At 38.5% G+C, this 22,330-nt stretch overlaps 5 protein-coding genes across 7 annotated transcripts; all 5 read left to right on the forward strand.

Moving 5' to 3' along the window:
* The first annotated feature begins 228 nt into the window (after positions 1-228).
* Positions 229-4,479, forward strand: LOC149678086 (uncharacterized). The gene is made up of 8 exons (XM_089836096.1): positions 229-671; positions 752-1,480; positions 1,611-1,812; positions 1,874-2,065; positions 2,205-2,513; positions 2,673-3,019; positions 3,657-4,013; positions 4,076-4,479. The coding sequence occupies exons 2-8, from the start codon at positions 1,140-1,142 to the stop codon at positions 4,410-4,412; spliced, it is 2,085 nt and encodes a 694-aa protein (XP_089692222.1). The 5' UTR covers positions 229-671; positions 752-1,139; the 3' UTR covers positions 4,413-4,479.
* A 148-nt stretch (positions 4,480-4,627) lies between these two features.
* On the forward strand, positions 4,628-7,680 carry LOC149678087 (ABC transporter G family member 20-like). 2 transcript variants are annotated; one of them, XM_089836094.1, is made up of 9 exons: positions 4,628-4,896; positions 4,961-5,117; positions 5,297-5,653; positions 5,772-6,032; positions 6,093-6,564; positions 6,634-6,749; positions 6,808-7,144; positions 7,203-7,289; positions 7,374-7,680. In XM_089836094.1, the coding sequence occupies exons 1-9, from the start codon at positions 4,796-4,798 to the stop codon at positions 7,586-7,588; spliced, it is 2,103 nt and encodes a 700-aa protein (XP_089692220.1). In that variant the 5' UTR covers positions 4,628-4,795; the 3' UTR covers positions 7,589-7,680. The 2 variants fall into 2 exon arrangements, with proteins under 2 accessions (XP_089692220.1, XP_089692221.1); XM_089836095.1 differs by having other exon boundaries at positions 6,099-6,564.
* Positions 7,681-7,908: 228 nt separating this feature from the next.
* Positions 7,909-9,105, forward strand: AlkB (alpha-ketoglutarate-dependent dioxygenase AlkB). Its single transcript, XM_089836097.1, has one exon. The coding sequence runs from the start codon at positions 8,006-8,008 to the stop codon at positions 9,074-9,076; it is 1,071 nt and encodes a 356-aa protein (XP_089692223.1). The 5' UTR covers positions 7,909-8,005; the 3' UTR covers positions 9,077-9,105.
* Positions 9,106-9,567: 462 nt separating this feature from the next.
* On the forward strand, positions 9,568-17,399 carry LOC149678089 (uncharacterized). 2 transcript variants are annotated; one of them, XR_016366025.1, is made up of 4 exons: positions 9,568-9,776; positions 11,958-12,365; positions 13,927-16,230; positions 16,277-17,399. XR_016366025.1 is itself a non-coding variant. In XM_089836098.1 (3 exons), the coding sequence occupies exons 1-3, from the start codon at positions 9,710-9,712 to the stop codon at positions 15,900-15,902; spliced, it is 2,451 nt and encodes an 816-aa protein (XP_089692224.1). In that variant the 5' UTR covers positions 9,568-9,709; the 3' UTR covers positions 15,903-17,399. The 2 variants fall into 2 exon arrangements, 1 of the variants encoding a protein (XP_089692224.1); XM_089836098.1 differs by having other exon boundaries at positions 13,927-17,399.
* A 2,576-nt stretch (positions 17,400-19,975) lies between these two features.
* Positions 19,976-21,881, forward strand: LOC149678090 (uncharacterized). The gene is made up of 2 exons (XM_089836099.1): positions 19,976-20,734; positions 21,002-21,881. Exons 1-2 carry the CDS (start codon positions 20,541-20,543, stop codon positions 21,225-21,227), a joined length of 420 nt encoding a protein of 139 aa, XP_089692225.1. The 5' UTR covers positions 19,976-20,540; the 3' UTR covers positions 21,228-21,881.
* The last annotated feature ends 449 nt before the right edge of the window (positions 21,882-22,330 follow it).

A 22,330-nucleotide genomic window follows, 5' to 3' on the forward strand; every position in this document is an offset into this window, starting at 1 on the left:
ATGTTGAACAAGTAGACAACTATGTTGAACAAGTAGACAACTATGTTGAACAAGTAGACAACTATGTTGAACAAGTAGACAACTATGTTGAACAAGTAGAAAACAATGTTGAACAAGTATACAGCTATGTTGAACAAGTAGACAACTATGTTGAACAAGTAGACAACTATGTTGAACAAGTAGACAACTATGTTGAACAAGTAGACAACTATGTTGAACAAGTAGACAGCTATGTTGAACAAGTAGCAGACTATGTTGAACAAGTAGACAACTATGTTGAACAAGTAGACAGCTATGTTGAACAAGTAGACAACTATGTTGAACAAGTAGACAACTATGTTGAACAAGTAGACAACTATGTTGAACAAGTCGACAACTATGTTGAACAAGTAAACAGCTATGTTGAACAAGTAGACAACTATGTTGAACAAGTAGACAACTATGTTGAACAAGTAGACAACTATGTTTTAATTCTACCTTTACCCGCAGGGCATCACGTGGGTCAAATTATAATGGTTATAATTGGGAAGTTTTGGGTTAATTCGAGTTTCAATTTCGTCTACATGTACTCGGCTGAACTGTTCCCAACTTCTCTGAGGTCAACGGGCCTTGGTGTTGCCGGGGCCTTCTCCAGTTTCGGTGGAGTCTTATCGCCTTTCGTTAACCAGTTGGTAAGCTCAGCTTTTCAAAGTACTTGCGAAGAAAGCCATTACCAGTAGGTGTAGATACATGTTTCGAATTGCATTTTTAGGTTGCTGCTACCAGCATATCGGTCATGTTCGGTGTTTTCGGACTTTTGTCTATCATAAGTGCAGGGACCATAATGTTGTTACCCGAAACTAAACACACTAAACTCCCTGATACACTAGGAGAAATTAATCAGAACTAAAACTTAATTAATCAAACGTAATTTTGTGTTATTTGTTATTAGTAATAATCCAATTAAATTGCAAATCATAACTGTTGAAAAAATCAAAGTCACGTTAGGCAAAATAAGTATTAATACTATCTCATGGCAGATTTGGTAAAGACGAAAACCACTTTTGAAAAATTAGCATAAATTGTATTACTTATATTGCAGTGTCAGTTTATTTTTGTGAAAAATATTTATTTAAATGCGCCATTTGTAAAGTCAGCATATGTTAATTAATTTTCTTCAAAATAGTTTTAGACACACATTACAGATTAGATTGATGGATCCATCGCTCTGGACGGTCATGAAGGTTCTTCTTCCGTTGGTCATAACTTTAAGTCTGACCAACGCTTACGACCGTTCTTTCATAAAGGACACGGACCAGTCGTACGAAAAAGCAAATGAATTGCAAACGGCAATAAAAATCTTATTGGAGTCCTATTGCGGGGATGATAAAAACTGCCGAGTAATTGCGCATTTTGCCGCAGATCTTTGTTCAACGCCCAGCAAAGGTCAAGAATGCCAATCCGATTGCGGGTTCCTGTTGGAACACCTTTGGAAGATAGGGTAATGATATAATAGAAAAAATAAAATAAATGATAGAGTAGGCTCAGAGGGGCGGTTCAATCCTGTAGGGGTCAAAGGTTGATCTCGTCAATGATTTTACTTCATTGTATTTACTTCTGTAAACGTTTAGGTATACACCTGAACCGGATAAGTTGAAACAGTTCGTCCCCGACCGGTGTGTCCAGTTCTTAGCGAAAACGAACGATGTTGAGGTCATAGATGATCCTAAGAAGGCCAAAGGTCAAGAAGGGTTTGAGTCTACTTTCGATAGAGGAGAGACTTACAGCATCATTCATATCGGATTTGAAAGTGATTTGGATCAAGGGTTACGGGTATGGTAAACCATTTATTGTTTTAGGATTGCTATGAATGTAAATATGTTTTTGGTTATAGATGGGAACTTTTGAACGGAAATCCGTGGAAGAACCATACCCTTCGCGATTCTGCAAAGTGACTAATAGCAACGGCGTTGTCGTTAAGACAATGAAACAGGGTGAGGTTTGGATTGAAGATTGCAATGAAAGATACGGATATTTGAACGGAGAGATATGGAATGTTTGCCTTCAAAGTGGACACGTTTTAAAGGTATTTTTGACATACTTTAATCAAAGATTGTATCGCGTTTTGTCACAAATTGTCGCAAAATCGTTTTTTACTACTTTTTGAAACGATAAGAACGAAGATTCTTGAATTAATTGCGTTATTGACTAACCGTTTTTCATAGGACACGAGCCTTTGCGAGACGAACAAGGAATCCTTGAATCGGCACACCGAGCTCGCTGTAGCTAAACCGATTGCCCCTCCTAATGTTTACCCCAATCCGGCGGAATCTTTGAGGAAAGCTACTAACTACATCAAATGGATATGTAACTTTGTATCGAACGACGAGATAACCCTAGAAAACTTTCACGAAATCCTGTTCACGATACCAACTATGTTATCGCACCTGGGATACGCTTTCAACTATACTGTTCTTAATTTTAACAACAGAAATTATAAATACGTGCCAGATAAAGTCTTAATAGAGCTACAGGTAACTTAAAATACATAAGCTTACGCTACAAGCTGTTTAATTTAAGGAGAGATGAGAGTAGAATCAATAGCCTTGTAGGGCTCTGTCAAAGGTTTAACACTGGACACCAGCAGTTGATCACTTTAGTGGTTTAGGCATAAAAGACCTGGTTATTTACAGAATCTCGAACGAGGATCGGCTTTACTTCGAAAAAAGATGGAGGAGACTTACTTTGACATATTTTGGAATGGACCGTTTGCGTCGGAAAAAATCCAATACAGAGCTGATCAACTGATAGATTTGCAAAAAGTGACTGAAACATTCTCCAAGATTATTACGGAACCAGAGGCGTTTAATGATTTGATAAGTGATTTTCGAGAGGCCTGCCATTATTTTAATGGTGGTGATTTTCTGGATGTCTTCGCAATTTTGTTTCAAGGAATGAACGCAAGAAGAATAGCCTGGCAATACAAATATGATTACAAAAAATACGTTCAACATTTGGCTAAACCTTTTATAGCTTTCTGGTAAGTTGCGCTTGAAGTAGAGAGGGATGGATATAACGTTGCCTATGTATCCCCAACTACGGTACCGAAGTCCTCCCAGTATCCTCAGGGTTTAGGAGGGGCGTGCGCGAGGTACACTGGGAGAGTTACGGTGCATGCCGCGGGTTTCCCATTATCATTTCTACTCCATCTTACCTCATTTCTCCCTGAGTTGAGGACATGGTACTCCTCAACCCTCTTGGACTGTAAGGAATCGGTGGGTGGGTACAAATTGTTCGAAATACGTCACAGGCACCACGTGTCGCAGTGACACTGACACGAAAACTACATGAAGTGAGACTGGACACGAGATCGCAGTGCCAATTTCCCGAAAATTCTAGTTTTTTTCGAAATAAAACGAACTAAGTTTCTTTGAACTACGCCTACCCTTTCCTCAGTCACGTGCCTATGACGTATTTCAAATTAATTTTACCCACCCGCCGATGCCTAAGTCACATATCCTTTAAAGGGATGGTATTTATAACGATGAAAACCTTATGGTAGTCAAAATTAAACGCAAACTCCACTTCAAATTACTTATCTTGTACAACGTTTAATTACATAATGCAGCAGCGTTTTAGAAATGCACTGACCGTCATCTTAATTATACCTTCTTCAGGTTTCAAAGTGCGATAGCGGCTGTTGAATGCGCTAGTATCGACAAAGCTCGAAACACTTACGAGGATGTAGATTATTTATCATTGAAGATGGAGCCCAAACTGATTATTCTTTATAACTTCGTCTTTGAGACGGAAAAGTACATTAAGGACCACGCGTTTAGGGAGTACTTGGAAAAGGACTTGATTGAGTACGTGGAAACGCACAAAGGTCACGACTATTACTGGATGGTCAACAGTTTAGAACCAGTTCTCAGAACGAAGTACGATTTCTTCGACGCGTACGCCTTCGCCGTTCACGATGTCGTAGACGTTGATAAACATCCTGATGACGTAGCCAGAGCTTGGACGTGTTTCAGGTAGGACCTTAAGTACTTGCTGGGTGCGCGAAACGTGAAGCGTCCCGTTTCTACTCGTTTAGATGCGTTGGTGCTGGGAATTCAGGCTTCTACTACCGTGATTTCGACGACCAGAGGATCAAATTGTCCGTGGCCGTGATTTACACGAATAAGTTGTCGCCCAATATCCCCTCTTTAGAAGTGGACACGGATTTCAAGGAATACGGCCAACCTCTCTTAGGGAATTTCGTTCAACACATGATCTTGGAAAACGGGGAAAATAAGGTTTCCACCGCTTTGGCACTAAATTCTAATTACACATTCCAATACGCTGGTAACGTATGTAGCAATCCTTGCGCTCAAACGGGAGCTCAATATCATAAAATTGCGGATAAACTCAACATACTAATTTCTAATTAACATATCTATAGTTAAAATTAATGCAGTTTAGTTTTTCCCAATATGGAGTAATATTATTGGAAACCAAGCTTTATTTTAATGTAGTTCCCGTAAAATTATTCCATGAAAAAAAAAACGAATTAAAAATTTCATAACCTATAGTTTTCTCTATGACGTAAACAAAGTCCTATAATAGTTCACAAAATTGTCCCTTCCCCATTGGTCTATTAAAATAAAAAATGTATCTGTTAAAACCTTGTTTTAAAAAATAAACGTTTAAATCTGATTCAAGAGGTATAAATAGACGAGTTTGCCTCACGTTAATTATATTTAATTTAACAGCGCTGGTGTAATCAGTTTAAATCTCCAAGAACTTAATTTAGAGTTTAATTTTATTACTTGAAATGGCTGTCCGAGTGAAAGACGGGCGTTTGACGTATGGTAGTGGGACAACAGCGCATCAAGCATTGAGAGGAGTCACTCTTGAAGTTCCCAAAGGAAAAATGTAAGTCAATTAAACTCGGTTGTTAATTAGCTGTGGTGGGAATTATTTCCGCGGGTAATTTTAGTTACGGACTACTGGGACCGAGTGGATGCGGGAAGACAACCCTTCTCAACTGCATTGTTGGCAAGAAACAACTTAGTGGCGGCTATCTGACCATATTCGAAGATGAATCGCAGATTAGCGCTACCATACCAGGAAAAGGAGTTGGTTTTATGCCACAGGTAATTGGTCTAAGATATTTTGGGACTCGGGGTCATCACACATGGGGTGCCTTATGATGTAACGACCAGCCTGGCGAAAGGGTCAGAACGAGTTGCAGTTAATCACGTGCTGTTGAGTACCTTCACAATCGAAATTACCATTAACTTAGGCGACCATCTTTTTGTCATAATTTCAACAGGAAATCGCGCTCTATCCCGAGTTCACCATCGAAGAAACGTTGCGTTATTTCGGACGTTTGCACCAAGTTGATAAAACGGCGCTTGAAGCGAGAATCGAATTTCTCGTGAAATTTCTTGACCTGCCAATCAAATCTCGATTGGTTAAAAATTTAAGCGGAGGACAACAGAGACGAGTGTCTCTAGCAGCGGCCATTGTTCATCAACCACCGCTTCTCATTCTTGACGAACCCACAGTTGGTGTGGATCCATTATTACGACAAAAAATATGGGACTACTTGGTCAGAGTGACTTCAACCGAAGGAATGACTGTTATCATTACGACGCATTACATCGAGGAAGCGAGACAAGCCGATGTTGTAAGAATTTCTTGTTTTAAGTCCAGATAAGTGAAACGCGTCTGTTCTTGTGGGGACCTTGCACAAGAGGTTTGCGGTTTTGAATTAAATGATAACGATTACCTCATCTTTTATTTAGGTTGGGTTCATGAGGAAAGGGCGAATGTTAGCTGAAGGCAGTCCCGCTGAGCTGATGACATTATTTGGTCGTCCAAGCCTCGAGGAGTGTTTCTTGAATCTCTGTAATTTGGACATTGAAACCACGACGATAGAAACTTCCCAGGCGTTATCCGCTTACGATTGGTTAAGGACACCCACTCGTCAGACCAACTCTACCTTTTATGACCCTTCGTTTGACCTTGTGGCGCCTAGTGTTCGCGTAGAAGAGAGCAAGAATACGGTAACTAGAACTGATCAATTTTTATTAAGTTACTAAATCATAGGTTTTTTTCTCCACAAGATACAGCAAATTCCTAAAAGTCCCGTCAGCATACCCGTAACCACGAAGGACAGTTCCTGTTGCGACTACTTTTCCAAACTATTCACTCTTTTCCTCAAAAATATAACCAGATTCAGGCGAAATATTCCAGTCTTGCTCTTTCAACTTGGATGTCCATCGGTACAACTGATCCTTCTTTGTATCTGCATTGGAACCCCTCCGTTCGATATCCCGATTGCCGTTGTCAACGAAGAGTTCCCGGTTACCGGAAGCTACCATTTCTTACAAGCCATCGACAAGTCTACGATCGTGCAGATACCATTCCCGGACAAGGCTTCGGCCGTCGAGTCGGTGTTGAAAGCGGAAACGTGGGGCTTAGTTCACATACAAAGGAACTTCAGTAACTGCTTGATGGAACGCGTCAACGACGGACTGCAAGTCTCGAACGATTCGGTGCAATGTGGATCTATTAAACTACAGATGGATATGACAAGTATGAAACGAGTTTAACTTAGATTAGTATACTTCTTCGTTAAGTTAAACTTGATGATGAAACTTTTAGATCAACAAATTGGCTTCACCGTCTACAATGCCTTAATAATGGCTTTCCAGAGCTTTGGTAAAAAGATGTTAACAGGCATGGGCCGGGGTCCGTACGCCATAGACTCACCAGTTGTGGTAAAATACTTTCAATTCTTCACCGATCGCAGTTTTACTTATTACTATCGCTAAGCAGTTGGGGGAACCAGTTTACGGACGACACTTATCCAGTTTCAAGGAGTTCATCGCCCCAGCTGTCCTGTTGAGTATCACGTACATCATGGCAGTTGGGCTCACCGCCATGAGCATCGTTGAGGAACGCAAAAGTGGGCTATTCGATCGTAGTTGGGTCTCGGGCGTGTCAGTCAGCCAAATAATCATGTCGCACGTCATGACTCAATTCTTGGTAATCGTGCTTCAAGTTGCTGGCTTGTTTTTCTACATGTTCAACGTATTTGGAATTCCGCTTGAAGGGCCTTTCCTCTGGGTCATAGTATTAACCTTACTGCAAGGAATTTGTGGAATGTCCTATGGTATGTTTGAGTGAACCTTAGCAGTTAAGCCTGTGCTGAAATCCTAATTCCGTTACAGGTCTCTTGATTTCTTCTTTCGTTTATGAGGAAAGCACAGCCATTATGCTATGTTTGGGGTCGTTTTACCCTAACCTTATTATGAGTGGTAATAATCCTTCATTTCATTTCAATCCTTCATTGACTTAATGAATCAAAATGCTAATCTGAATTTTGGGGTTTTGTTTCACAGGCGTTGTTTGGCCAATGGAAGGTATGCCCTACTATGTTCGTTACGTCAGCTATTGCATGCCGCAAACACTGGCCATTGAGAGTTTCAGAAGCGTCGTGTCCAGGGGTTGGGGCATTGATCATAGCCTTGTCTGGTCAGGTGTTGCAGTATCGACCTTATGGATTGCCTTTTACCTAACAACGGCTATCTGCGTCTTTAAATTAAGAAATAATTAGAGTTTAAATATAATTTTGTAGTAATATACATGACGAATCGTAATAAGATTGTAAGAATTTTGTGAACTCTTATTCTTGTATCTAATAAAGTATCTTTACAATACTATTTACATTGAAATATTTTTATTCAGGCCTAAATGTAGTTTGAAATTCCCGCCTACTATATTGTATGAATGTGATCGCAAAAAATAGGTTTTATAAAGATGGGAGAAGAAGCTGCAATGTTCGGCTCTTTTCACAAAAATCATTTCGCCTCCAGTCATAACTCACAGCACACTCGATCACGCGCATAGCAACGTGGCTGCTGCGTGTCGTCTGCTATAAAATCTAATCAAATCGTAACCAAACCTGAAACCACGTGTCGTTCCTCGTATTAATTTAAAAATCTTTAGTTTCTAATGGAATATTTTAGAGACAATGTATGGTGCAATAATTAAAATATCTAAATTAAATTTGTATGAAAATATTTTACAACATCAAAGATTTATAATGTGTGAAAGTCAAAGCAATATTTTTTGTTCCCAAGCCCCTGTGGTGAGTTGTGTTCAAAATGTAGAAACGGATAACTTTAAAACTATATTTAAAAACCTAAAGAGAAAAGTCCCTCCACCTGATTATTCTGACGTAATTGACTTTGATAAAATTAATTGTAATAACAATTCCGTACGCTTAATTACTCCAAATTCTGAAAAGTTACTAAGCCTTGGCCAAAACAATCGCGATGATAAGTTTCATCTAATTCCTTATAATTCATGGAAAATTTACTCTGTTGAATCCGTCCCGGGTTTAATTTTCATTTCAAATCCGTTTACGCCATCGGGGCAACGATACTGGATTCAAAAATGTCTTCAAAATTATCCAGAATACCCAAATTTGACTAATTTACACGGAGACTTGCATAATCCTCCTGATACTAAGTACCGCCATCTTTGGGAAGGTTTTAAAACGAACCCTTCGCGTAATGAAATGGTCAATTTGAGATGGTCAACGTTAGGTTACCATCATAATTGGGACACAAAAGTTTATAGTTTAGAACGCAAAACTGAGTTTCCCCATTGTTTAAGTGAACTAGTCAAGCATGTAGCTGTAGGCCTTGGGTTTGAAAAATATCAACCAGAGGCCGCCATTGTGAACTATTATAATTTAAACTCGACTCTAAGTGGGCACACGGATCATTCGGAAATAGATTGCGCTGCCCCATTATTTTCATTTAGTTTTGGTCAAACTGCGATTTTTATGATTGGGGGTTTGACCAAAGCAACAGTACCAATATCTATGTACTTAAAAAGCGGTGATATTGTTGTTATGACGGGACATTCGAGGCTATGTTATCACGGAGTACCTAAAATTTTAGGCCTAAAAAACGAAAGTGATTGGCTAAAGATATTTGATGAATGTTCTATTAGTGCTGAACAAGAGAAGCTAAAAATGTATTTAGAGTTTTCAAGGATTAATATTAATGTTAGACAAGTTTTTCCATATTCATAATGTAATTAAAAAGAAATAAGAATGTTTAATGTTTTGAGAAATTTTATAAAAATTGTGGTTTCATTAAATAAAATCTTTGGCGATATCCTGAAGGAAACAGCAGAAATAAGGAAGAGTAGGTTGTGTTAGCAGACGGCGTTGGAGGTATCTCGCATTTGTGGTGCGTGAGCGAGTGTGCTGTGGCAGCCAGGGCTCTACATAAGGATATTTTTTTTAGTAGTCAGCCTGACTAGTGAGACCCCCTATCCCAATTTTTTTTTTAGTAGTCACTGACTAGTGAGACGCATGGTTTACGAATATTTGGGACATTTTTTTTACTAGTCAAGTTGACTAGTGAACCCCCAGATTTCGATTTATTTTAGAAGTCAAGGAATTTTTTTTAGTAGTCAAATGCCTTGACTAGTGCCTTATGTCATGCCCTGGCTGTGGTAGCAGAAGGCATTGGAGGTAAGTTGCATAAATTTCTACTCCTGTGTTTCGTATTTGTTACCTCTCCTTGGAGAAATTTAAAAACAAAATGGCGGAAATAACTGAGTTTGGGTGATTATTGACATGAGTCTTAATACAATATCAGTTTAATTTTAATTCCACGGTCGTTATTTTAAAATTAGTGCCATTAATTAACAAATAATCATGGGAGAATCATTATTAATCAACCATTATGGGTCTACCTTCACTCCAACGTCTTCAATTATGCCAGGTAAGGTTCGATTTTATTTCCTCTAAGCCTTGGCTAAAATTAAGCACAATGTTTATTGTACTGTTTGTACACATAGTTTCTATCAAAGGGGGGGTTTTTCCGTTCCCCCAGTGTTACCAGGCCGTTGGTCAGTCAGGAGATAGGCTAGCAGTTCAGTTTTACTCAGTATTTGACTCACAGAAGGCCTGACAACACTGTATTAAAGTTTAAACTGAGGCAGGGAGTCCCTTCCTTTAGTGAAAACTATACATAAGTTGTAAATAAACAGCTCATTAACAGTTGTTTATTTAATTAAGTAGTTTGTTAATTGCTGCACCGAATTTAGTTGAGTCTATTGTTACAATATGTGTGCCTATGCATAGTTTATAGACTAGAAGGGTTCATACAATTGAAGCTTGGCCTCCCTGTGTAAATGGTATAAATACTCCTAGTCTGTAAACTATGTATACATTCCATTGTTCATACAAACCTGGAAAACTCCGGGAAATAAATAGTTGACAAAAACCTCAGGGAAATTTCGAATTTTTAGTTAAATTCCGGGAAATTTGTGAAGTTAGAGTAAGTTTGCAAACAGGGGCTGAATAATTAAGCAAAATGTTCTTTAATTTTGGAGGCTCATAACTCTGGTTCTATAAGAGATACGAGGATGTCCTTCGAGTATGTTGTAGTCCTAATTCTCCCCTTTCCAACGATATTAAAAACTTCGGGTTACAATAATTAGGGCCCGAGTAATTAACCAAAATGTTTATAAACATTCCCTACAGTGTATCATTTATTGTTATTATGTTATTTATGGTAGTGTCTCACTTATTGTTAGTATGTTATTTATGGTAGTGTCTCACTTATTGTTGTGTTATTTATGGTCGTGTCTCACTTATTGTTATTTAACATTGGGAGTTGCGCGGAAGTCCTTTGAATATGTTACCTTCCAAAAATACTAACAGGGTTCATAAAAACTTGGAAATAAATAGTTGACAAAAACCTCAGGGAAATTTCGAATTTTTAGAAAAATTCAGGGAAATCAGGGAAATTTGTGTCAAACAGGGGCCGAGTAATTAAGCAAAATGTTCATAAAAATACTTTACATGGATTAACATTACACTATAACTCATAACTCTGGTTCTAATAGTGATACGGGGATGTCCTTTGATTATGTAATAGTCCTATTTGCCCCTCCTCCTTCATTAACGGAAAAAACCTGGAAAATTCAGGGAAGTTAGTTTTCCAAAAGTTGTATGAACCCTGTAATAAGCACTTGGGGTTACAGCAAACAGGGGCCGAGTAATTTTTTAACATTCGCTCCACAAAATACTCCATATATGGGAAAAAAACCAAGAAGTGATATCTAGTTTATTAGGGAGAAGGTATAAGATGCCTAACTAAGTATTGGCGCGCGTCATAGTCCTGCAGTCCCCCTTTCAAAATACAAGGGGGGGGGACGTAAAAGGAGGCCCCGGGATATTTCGTGCCTCTCCTCAGTCGGAAAATATGACTGTAATTTTCGTACTCATTCGCTGACGTGAGGAGTTTTCAAGAACCAATGAGATGCTGGCTGGTTGTAATTTAGACTTTAGAGGCGGCGGGGATTAACTCCGGTGTACCTACTATACGTTTCGACTGGAGATAAAGCTACTGGAAATGTGGCGCGAATTTATTATACCTTCTCCCTAATAAAGTAGATATCACTTTTTGAAAAACCTGGAAAACTCAGGGAAATATAAATGGGGGAAAACCTGGAAATGTCAGGGAAATTTGTTTTTCAAAAGTTGTATGAACCCTGCATTAATTTTCAGGACGTACTAGTGTCACATATGTGCCTACTCAGGGTTCGTACGGATTCTGGATAAGTCAGGGATATGAAAATTAGGGGAATAAGTCGGGGATTTAAAGGTTTTTCCTAAAAAGTCAGGGATATGTCAGGGATTTCGTTTGATATATCAAACCATGCTTCGAGCAATGCAAAATATGGGCCAGGTGTAATTATGAAGTGGTTTCTGGTAAACACCTTAAAATGGTCAGGGATATTGCCAAAAATTTCGTCAGTGATAACCTGGAAAAGTCAGGGATTTTCAGTGTAAAAATTTCGTACGAACCCTGCTACTTGTTTACATTATTTTTTGTCGCAATTGGTGTATCGAGATACGCGTGACGTATCCCTTTAAGAACCTAAATCGTTTGCAGGCACTGAACCAGTTACAGCCTGCGCCTCCTCAATTAGTAACGGCATTCGTCACCAAACATACGCGACTGAAGATGCTCTGGCCGGATTTGCCCTTGAAGCCATAAATAACCACGAATGGCACAACTATTACAATGCCGCCAACTGTAGTCACAATACGGTCCAGAACTTGGTGGCACCGTCTCACCAGCCCCCCACGGTGCCCCCTGTATCCACAGGGTCCAACACCAGCATGCAAGCGGGGAACGCCATCAATCAACCCCCCGCAACTGGTGGCGCTGATCCCTCGGCTCAACCCAAACCTAAAGCCAAACGATACAGGCGTAAACCTGGTGATGGACCACCCAAGAAACGTCAGAGGAACCCGGAAGGCTGGACAAGGGTCATCAAATCAAAAAATTACAATTTAGGTAAGGAAATCTTTTATTATAAAAATCAAATCTCGGCTGGGGGGGCCTTCTAAGCATTTAGCAGGAATAGATTTAATTTTAGAAGTAGGAATGGGGAACGGTTAGTATTTTCTTCAGTCCGACTCATAGACCACCCAGTATAGAGCCCCTCCCTCCAACACGTAAAGAAAAGTTTAAATTATCTTATTGGCTCCACTTAAACTTCGTTTTGATGACGTTGCTGACAGGAACGGCGAAAAATACGTAATTCCTTTTTACCTCTGTCGCTATGACCCTCCCGCCTCTTTTTTCATACCTCCTCCCCTCCGTCACGTGGAAGGGGGTCCGGGTTCCCATATTACTCTGCTCTCCATTCCTACTTCTAAAATTAAATCTATTCCTGCTTTTAGCAAAGGCCAGTTTTAGCTCCGCCCTTCTGAACGAGTTCTGATTGGCTTCTGCCTTTGACAAGGTTAAATTGGTGTGTAGAAGATTACCCAGCATTGTTAGGGGCGCCACAATAGCCGACATTTTCTGTATTATCTAGGCCTAGTACCCAAAATTAAAAAAATTTATGCACTTGAGTGAATTAGCTGTTAATTTTTAGGCTTCTGTTACATCGTTTTACATCACCATTATTAATTGTAATATTTCGAAAATAATGCCGTTATTTTGTTAATTACACTTAAATTTTTGATATTAATTATTTATTTAATAACTTAGGCCTAGTATCTTTTATTTCTAAGTTTAATGAATTTTTTACGCACTCAAAGCATTGAGTGAATTAGCCGTTATTTTTTAGGCTTCTATTCCATCGTTTTACATCACCATTATTAATTGTAATATTTCGAAAATAATGCCATTATTTTGTTAATTACACTTAAATTTATGATATTAATTATTTATTTAATAACTTGGTATCTTTTATTTCTAATTTTAATGAATTTAAGCCAGAGTGAAATGGCCAGACTTTCTAGCGGTTGTTATTTTTAAAGGGAGGGTGATAAGCTAGGCCTAAATTTAATTCACGTAAGATATTGTTAAATGGTGCTATCCAAACCATTGTCAAGCGTGTACCAATAAGAGTGTTTGGACCGCAGTTTTTAGTGTGATTTTTAAAGGGAGGGTGAAAAGGAAAATCAAGTGATTTTTTTTAATAGATTCTTATAAGACCTCTCTGCATAGTGAAATATATAGGAAACACCTCTGAATTATTTAAAAATTCAAATTAGTTTTAGATTTCATGGATAATTTTAAATTAGCACCTTCGACCAATCACGTAACGCCCTGCCTTCTAGTTAACAAAATTCACGTGACACGCATTTTTTTTATCAAATCTCGTGCTAAGTTTCATTCGACACGGAGTGAGCCACGTGAATTTTGTTAACAAGAAGGCAGAGCGTTACGTGATTGGTCGGAGGTGCTAATTTCAAATTCTCCATGAAATCTAATAGAACTAATTTGAATTTTAAAGTCATTCTGAGATATTTCCTGGATGTTTCACTATACAGATTGGGCTTTTAATTAGTAGAAGAATCGATAAAAAATAATCACTTGATTTTAATTATAATATTAATTTTAGGTAAAATGAAGAAACTAAACGGCGAAGTTCGACCCCGTCAGGTCAAAGGTACGTGTATGGACCCGGTAAAATGCCGTATAAAATGCACGCAAAAAATTACGGCGGCTGAACAAGAGATATTAAACAACACATTCTGGCAACTCGGTTGCTTCGCCAAACGCCGCGAATACTTGAACACGCACGTATTTCAATTCGAAAAAAACCGCGCTCGATCTTTGTACCACATTTCGAAACGCAATCGTCAATACACTTACAAATACTTCGTGACACTTAACGACGAACGCATTCAAGTATGCAAACAATTTTTCCTCAACACCTTCGATATCTCGGACAGAATGGTACATTGCGGTAGCACCTCTATGGTGGTCCCAGGCGCCAAGAAACCCAAGCGACAACCGAAGGACACTCCGACCGAGGAACAACGTAACGCCACGAAACTCCATATTCAAAAGTACCTTATTGGAACCGTCAATCGAAGCCCCAAAATTAAGGATAAGGAGCCTCATTTGACGATATCCGATATGTATCGTAACTACAAAACGTGGTTCAAAGAAAAATGTTACGCCGATTCCGGAAAGGTCGGCAAACCAATGTACCGTAAAATATTCTTGCAAGGAATTAAGATGGGTTTTCACGTCTTGGGTCCTTTACCTAAAAAGAACGAAAATGAAAACGAGAACAAAGATGGAGGCGGAGAGAACGCTAACGAAACGAATGAGACCACTTCGGCCACGCCCTCTAAGAAAACTCCGGCAAAGAAGACGAATCGTAGGAAGAACAGTGAAGATTCGGACGATGCAAGTGACAGCGCGACTGAAAATGAGAATGATGACGTTGATTCTAATAACGGTGGTGATGGTGATGGTGGTGACGTCACGACGGATTCCGACGAAGCCATCGAAAACCCAGTTGAATCGACAAATACCTCCACGATGTCAACACGAAGTAAAGATAAGGTCACGGGCGGTATGAAGACTTCCTTTAACTCCGGCAAAGTTCAGATGTTCATGCGAGCAGGATATAAGCGTTCCACCGTTGCTGCTAATAATAATATCAGTAATAGTAGTTGTAATAAGAACGCCTCGAGTGGTGGAGGAAGTAGCTCGGGGTCCGATACGTCACAAGCCTCGAATATCGGAAGCCCCGATAGCCAACCTTCCACCTCAAATTGCGCTATTGACGCGAATGCCAGCTCGGAGGAAGCTCAAAAACTCTTATTGGCCGCTTCGAAACGCGATCGGTCCAGGGAATACAATCTCGGGATGATTAAGACACTAAGGGGGAATGTTAGACCACGGAAAGTACGCGGGGTTTGCGCGGCGCTTGACAAATGTCGATTAAAATGCACGCAGAATATCACGGCCACGCAGCAGGATATTATCAACGCTAATTTTTGGGCTATGGGGTCCTTGGCCTTGCGTAGATCGTACTTGGCCGCACGCGTTAGTCGATTCTGGAAGAAGACGACAACGTTCAGTACCGGACAACGTGAACGCAAGTTCTCCTATAATTACTATTTCGAGATTAACGAAGAAAGGATTCAAGTTTGCAAGTCGTTCTTCCTGAATACTTTGGATATCTCGGATCGTATGGTTCATGACGCGTGCGAAGTCGAAGCCTTGGCCAGTTTCGCCGCACCCGAAACCAAACGCGTCCCAGTGAATAAGACCAAACCCGAAAGTATCGATATCGTTAAAACGCATATCGCTTTTTACGTCGGAAGTTTTATGGGTAGTATGGAACATAACCCTAATCCATCGACAAATAAGAAGGACGATACCTTGAATGTAACGGAAATGTATCGACAATACGAGATATGGTTCGCTAATTGTAACTATAACGTTGATCTTAAGGTCAAGCAACACATGTATCGACGCATTTATCATCAGAACTTTAATATAGAAGCCAAAGGTCCCGCTGGTGGTCCTAATGTTAAAAGGCCTACTGTTATCGCCCTGAGGAATACCCCCGAATGAACACTGTCCCTCTCTCTCTCTCTCTCTTTGTCTGTCTGTCTGTCTTGTCTCTGTGTTGTTGTCGCGTTGTAACCACGCCCCAAGTCGCTCTGGTTCAGTATCGTTAGTATGCTTTGTACAATTTTTTTTCGATTAATTATGTAGAAAATCAACTACGGGCCTCAAACAAAATGATTTAGTTGTAAACACTTATTTAACGGGTCTAAGACGTCCCTGATTGGTTCTGTAAGGAATGACGTAATTTAGAACAATTTTTAAACCTTACAAACATCGTAAAAATACGTTTAAAAAGTTACTTTTTTTTGTAAGTCGTCGCTGATTGGCTCAGGTAGGAATGACGTAATTTTGAACTAAGTCGTAGCTGATTGGCTCAGGTAGGAATGACGTAATTTTGAACTAAGTCGTAGCTGATTGGCTCAGGTAGGAATGACGTAATTTTGAACTAAGTCGTAGCTGATTGGCTCAGTTAGGAATGACGTAATTTTGAACTATTTTTAAACCTTACAAACATCGTAAAAATACGTTTAAACTATTACGTAATTTTTCTAAGTCGTAGCTGATTGGATCAGTTAGGAATGACGTAATTTTGAACTATTTTAAAACCTTACAAAATACGTTTAAAAAATTACGTTTTTTTTGGTTTTTTTTCCAAAGTCGTCGCTGATTGGCTCAGGTAAGAATGACGTTTTAAACTTACAAACACCATTGCCTCCTGGTTACAATAAACTAAATTTACAACACTGAGTTAATTTTGAATTGTTTTTAAAATTCGAAATAACTTTTTTAAATATCAACACTTAACTTTTTCAAATCAAATCATGACACCGTGATTTGTAATTTACTAATTTTGAAAACGAAACAAGTATTTTGCCTTAGTTCTCTGTTGCTCGTAGTTGTAACCATGGATTAATATACACCGTCGGTAACCTGGATGTAAAAGGCGTTGTTTAGTCGCGAGAAAGCGCGGGAAATCGTCACGTGGGTTTTAATTACGTCACTCGACTCTGGTAGGTCAATTCAGGAACTCGTTAGGTATCCAGGGGTCATCGATATGTATTATTCATCCATGGTATCACGGTAAAAAATTACGAATTATTTTGTATCGACACAAATCTAGGATGTTGTTAATTTACAAATTTATCAAACGGAATTTTCGCAACATGGAGACATGATTTGTTTAAACCCAGGAGTGGTATTTTTTATAGGAAAATATTATTTATCGAATGTCACACATCCTCGTCACAATAAGCAAGCCATAAATTAAAAAATAATTAACTGTAGTGATTAAGTTAAATTACAATTAAAATTTACGATGTTTTCAATTATGTTAATTTTTCTTCTTTTATAAATTCGGTTTTACCGTTTTTTGAAAGTTCAATAAGAGTAAAATAGCCTGGTGACATACGTAGATTATATTTGTAGAAGTTTTTAATCGTTTTCAATGTAAAAGTTACTACATTCAATACTAAGAATCATTAAACATTTAAATTGCAGTGATTTTAATTGTTATTTTAATTTCGAGACATTTGTTGCAGGAATTACGCACTTATCCACTAACAACGTACCCTGCACGTACCAGAAGGGGATAATAGAAGAAGGATGACACTCTGTATCCTCTTTATACCATAGGTACGTAACATGATTCTTCCCGGGCTCATGGCACCATTTTGTTTGCTTTCCCTTGCCCATCACACTTCAGATGGGTAACTATCGCACCGTTTAGGGTGAATTCTATAACTGTTTGGTATTTACTAAATCCTCAGTAATCAACCCACAAACCTTGATTGTCTTGACGGGCGACAAGCGCATGCGCCTTGGCAAATAGTTAAGCAGCGCAAATAGAGTAATGATGAGTAGGGAACTATTTATAGCGTATGTGATTCGGTTTAGTAACCTTGTGCACTCCAAATGTTAGTCTGATGATGGGAAGAATCATGTTACAATTTGAATTACCCCGCTTTGTGCTTGGTACACTTCTCTCGAGGAGGAGTATTATATACTTCTGCTAGTTCACGCCATTATGGAAAGGTAGGTAAGGGGGTGAAGTAACTTTATTTTCATTAATTTCAAGATCAATAAGCTTAGTGAAATTTAACGCCTCCGACCAATCACGTAACGCCCTACGGAACCTGGGTAAGTCAGGGGTATGGGAAATAGGGGGAAAAGGGATGGTGAAATGGAAAATCCAGTGATTTTTTATCGATTCTATATTATCAACTTCTGGTGTAAAACTTGTAAATTTGATGTATGTGGCATATTGTGTATTGTAAAACTTTATGTAAATGGGAAATTGTGTATTGTAAAACATAATGAACGCCTATAATTGTGTTTCGTAAACTTAATGTAAGTGGTAAATTGTCTGACGTAATAAACAGAAATAAAAATGTATGTGGAACTTTAAGAAGGCACATTCGTTAATCTCAGTATTGTTTAACGGTAGGCGCATTTTTGGTGGAGAGGGTGAAGTAAACCCGTTGTATTCCCCAATGCCAACTGTGCTTCTGTTGCAAAGTCATCTCAGTGGAAAACACCATGTCTCTCTGGTGAACCCATCTTTCAAAAGTTTCGTGATTTTAAAATCGTAATCAACAAAGGATTTAGGACACATTACTTTCCGAGCATTACTTTGTTTGCAAAATGAAAAATCATGTCTTTAATATGCGAGAAATAATGTTTTCGCCATTTGCACATAAAGCAACATTAATGTAAATTTAAAATTTGGTAATCCAATAGACGAGAAAGCCATAACCATTAGAAATGTTTTCAAAGCAATCGCTATTGAAGCATTAAAACAGTCATTTAAAATGCAATGTTTTGTTCCTAAAACATCGTTAAAGTCGTTATCTTATGTGAAATTAGGCAATTTGTAAGCTTATCTTCGAAATGTTAACATGTAAAATACTAAAATATCACAACAGTATAATTTGACTTTGACGCCTAGTAGAATGGTTTCTGATAAACAGACTTTTACGATGTTGTCCTAATCAAAACACTGCATTTAAAATGCCCGTTATTTTAAATGGCTATCCGAACCCATTACTTTTTAACAAAACTGGGTTTGCTTTGGGTGTACCGACAATCTTTCTCCATTTTGGTACTTGGTCGCTATCAGGACAATATGGACGCATTCAAGCTTGTTGTGACAGATGTAAGTCTTACTAAATTCATACCACGAGAAACTGCAGGGATAACTAAGCTACTTTGTTTTCTCGAATAAGACTCCGTATTGGTCAACGTTTGACGATGATGATAAGTCTATAATGACGGGTCATCTAAAGTTCATTGGGGAAGCTCTCATTCGGGGAATGAAAATGCCGTAAGTTGATATTGTAGTAACGAGGGGCGAGTCACTCTTACGAAAAACCTACCTTGAGTTGAGCCATAAAATATCTATTAAGAGCTAATAATAACTCACAAAAAAATTAAATTTCTTTCATTCAAAAAATACTCGAAATTTCATCTTTTAGGTACAATGTGACAGTGGTGGAAAATTTCCTAAATCGTGGCCACGTGTACGGGCCCAACAATGGAACCGGGTTGCTTGGAAAATTGTTATACGATGATGTAAGTATGAAATACTTCGTGTTATCATCGAGAAATCTAATTGGTCATCTACGGTTTTGCAGGAAGGAGATGTGGGTCTATGTTTGTTCGCGCCCAATTACGAAGCATTCCAGCTCATTGATTACACTAATCCAATTTTTCCAGATAAGTTTGTCATTAAAAGTACCGGACATCAAAAGAACTTAAACTCCAACACCTTCGCGGTCGTGCGATCGTTCACACCGGAAGTAAGAATCAAAACCTTAATTTCCGGCGACCAGTCTAGGTGTTACAGGGGCTAGTAGAGAAATTAAATCAGTTGTTGCCATACTGGAAATAGGTTGGCAAAATTAGTTAGTTCTTACCTGTTGGTTCTCGCTTTGTAGCTCTGGATCACTTGCTTGTGTTTCACATTTCTAATTCCCTTGGCGGTACACCTTTTGGATCAACGCTCTAACAGCGTTGAAAATCGTTCGTTGTCCTTCTGGGATCGATTTTTCGATTACAATCAGTTACTGCTCCTCAGAAGTGAGTCATTTCTGGACTAACAATACTGGACATTAACTCTTTTGTCTTACCATCGAAGGTATGAACCACAAGTCCTCTCATCCGGCGATCAGGATAATCCAGGCTTGCTGGTGCTTGTACTGTTTTCTGATATGTTCCTGTTTTACCGAGCTTTTGCTGTCCCAGCTTACCGTGCCACCTTCCAAGTTGAAGGTCGACAACATTAAGGATATTATCAAGTACTATCCCAAAACCAGAATAATGGTGCCCTCTGATTCGTCTATCGAGGACCTCTTACGGGTATACGACACTAAACTATAACTTTGCAAAACACTGTCCATAGAAATCACATCAGCTACCTTATAGAATGTTCTTAACAGGATTACGCGCGAGCGACATAGAGAAATGTTTAGAAATGTGGAGATAACTATTGCCACTGCATGTCTCTTCTACGTTTTCCTGGTCAATAATTGAAATTGTTGATAATTCTTTCAGACCTCGACGGATCCGGATTTTCGTAAAATTCACCAACAGGTGAAAAGATACAACGGCTACTTCACTTATGAGACCATTGACTTCTTCGAAACTATGGAAAATTTTTCGAAGGGCTACCATATGTCTATCTTACCCATGGCATTTTTAGTCGACTTTATGCCCATTTTTGGCCCTAATCCCGATCCGAAATACAAATACTACGTATCTTCTGAAACCATTGATTTCAGCGTGTCTCTGCCCATGCGCAAAAACTTACCCCAGAAAATCAAGAGGAGGATTCGAAAAATGTAAGACAGTAAACTAAATAGGTAGATTGCAAGAACGCTTGGGCCTTGTCTTCCTCAACGTGTCTCCTCTTAAATTCTTCAAGCTCAAATTTCTCAAACACTTGAACTTGTTAAGCCTAATTTGAATTTAAAAATCGTAAAGCACGCTTGGGTATTTTTTTCGCTCCAAATTTGAAAGATGTTACAAGTTTACGTTGGCAATTTTCTTATGATACAAACAACGATACCTCTGCAATTTACTTATCTTCAAGTATTTACTTGTTTCAGTTGCAACTACGCCTTCGAGAGTGGTTTGGCATTTCACTCGTATGACGCATCATTGTTTCGATTCGAACATTGGAAGGGGACCGCCTTTCCCAAAGAGGAACCCTCGGACTTGGTGACCAAGTTAACCCTGGACAACGTTCTCCTTGGATTCTACATTTTGGGTGGTGGCATTGTCCTCTCGATTTTGGCTCACGCATTCAGTTTGTACTTTAATCTGGAAGTTTGAAAACCTCTTCTCATTGACGTCTCAACGCATCTTAAACGCTTAACCAGTTTTGTTGATGTATTTGCAGTTTAAACCGCAATCGAGGAACAAATTTAAATACCGAGTTTTAATCCACACCTTACAAATAAGCATATCTATAAAATAAAATTCTGATTTGTAAAACTTGATGTAACTGTCAAATGTTGAATAGTGAAAACTATGTTGTACGTGTAAAACTGTTTTGTAAAAGTTGATGGAAAATTGTGTATTGTAAAACTTGATGGAAAATTGTGTATTGTAAAACTTGATGGAAAATTGTTTATTGTAAAACTTGATGGAAAATTGTTTATTGTAAAACTTGATGGAAAATGGTGTTTTGTAAAGCTTTATGGCAAATTGTGTATTGTAAAACTTGATGGCAAATTGTGTATAGTAAAACTTGATGGAAAATTGTGTATTGTAAAACTTGATGTTAATGGTAAAATTGTTTATTGTAAAACTTGATGTAAGTGGTAAAACGGTGTATTGTAAAACTTGATGGAAAATTGTGTTTTGTAAAACTTGATGGTAAAACTGTTTATTTTGTAAAACTTGATGTAAGTGGTAAAACGGTGTATTGTAAAACTTGATGTCAGTTGTAAATTGACTAACGGAATAAACAGAAATTAAAAGGTACGTGGGATTAAGAATTTAGTACATCTAGGCACATTCGTTAATTTCAGCATAATTTAACGGTAGGCACACTTTAGGGGGGGATGAAGTAAGTCAGGTGTAATCCCCAAAGCTCACTGTGCTCCTATCGCATAGTCATATCACTTACTTCCTCCCCCTGATGAACCCCGCTTTGAAACGTTTTGTGATTTTAAATTTGTATCAACAGAGGATTTACGACACATTACTTTCAGACCATTACTTTGTTTGCGAAATGAAAAATTATGTCTTTAATATGCGTGAAATAATATTTACGCCACTTGCACATAAAGAAACATTAATGTAAATTCAAAATTTGGTAATCCAACAGACGAGAAAGCCATAAACATTCGAAATGTTTTCAAAGTAATCGTTATTGAAGCATTAAAACAGTCATTTACAAATGCAATGTTTTGCTAATAAAACATCGTTAA

This window comes from Phalangium opilio, unplaced genomic scaffold (genome assembly GCF_054372755.1).
Source record: "Phalangium opilio isolate 3A_F unplaced genomic scaffold, DU_Popi_V2 ptg000042l_1, whole genome shotgun sequence".
NCBI classification, from domain to species: Eukaryota; Metazoa; Arthropoda; class Arachnida; order Opiliones; family Phalangiidae; genus Phalangium; species Phalangium opilio.

Bases quoted from the DNA above. Each gene is read 5' to 3' on its own strand.
- AlkB (XM_089836097.1), top strand. From the start codon at position 8,006: ATGTATGGTGCAATAATTAAAATATCTAAATTAAATTTGTATGAAAAT.
- LOC149678086 (XM_089836096.1), top strand. From the start codon at position 1,140: ATGTTAATTAATTTTCTTCAAAATAGTTTTAGACACACATTACAGATT. The intron at 2,514-2,672 runs GTAACTTAAAAT...GGTTATTTACAG, and splicing joins AAGTCTTAATAGAGCTACAG to AATCTCGAACGAGGATCGGC. The intron at 4,014-4,075 runs GTAGGACCTTAA...CTACTCGTTTAG, and splicing joins AGAGCTTGGACGTGTTTCAG to ATGCGTTGGTGCTGGGAATT.
- LOC149678090 (XM_089836099.1), top strand. From the start codon at position 20,541: ATGGAAAATTTTTCGAAGGGCTACCATATGTCTATCTTACCCATGGCA. The intron at 20,735-21,001 runs GTAAGACAGTAA...TACTTGTTTCAG, and splicing joins AAGAGGAGGATTCGAAAAAT to TTGCAACTACGCCTTCGAGA.
- LOC149678089 (XM_089836098.1), top strand. From the start codon at position 9,710: ATGGGAGAATCATTATTAATCAACCATTATGGGTCTACCTTCACTCCA. The intron at 9,777-11,957 runs GTAAGGTTCGAT...AATCGTTTGCAG, and splicing joins AACGTCTTCAATTATGCCAG to GCACTGAACCAGTTACAGCC. The intron at 12,366-13,926 runs GTAAGGAAATCT...TATTAATTTTAG, and splicing joins ATCAAAAAATTACAATTTAG to GTAAAATGAAGAAACTAAAC.
- LOC149678087 (XM_089836094.1), top strand. From the start codon at position 4,796: ATGGCTGTCCGAGTGAAAGACGGGCGTTTGACGTATGGTAGTGGGACA. The intron at 6,565-6,633 runs GTATGAAACGAG...TGAAACTTTTAG, and splicing joins ACTACAGATGGATATGACAA to ATCAACAAATTGGCTTCACC. The intron at 6,750-6,807 runs GTAAAATACTTT...ATCGCTAAGCAG, and splicing joins CCATAGACTCACCAGTTGTG to TTGGGGGAACCAGTTTACGG.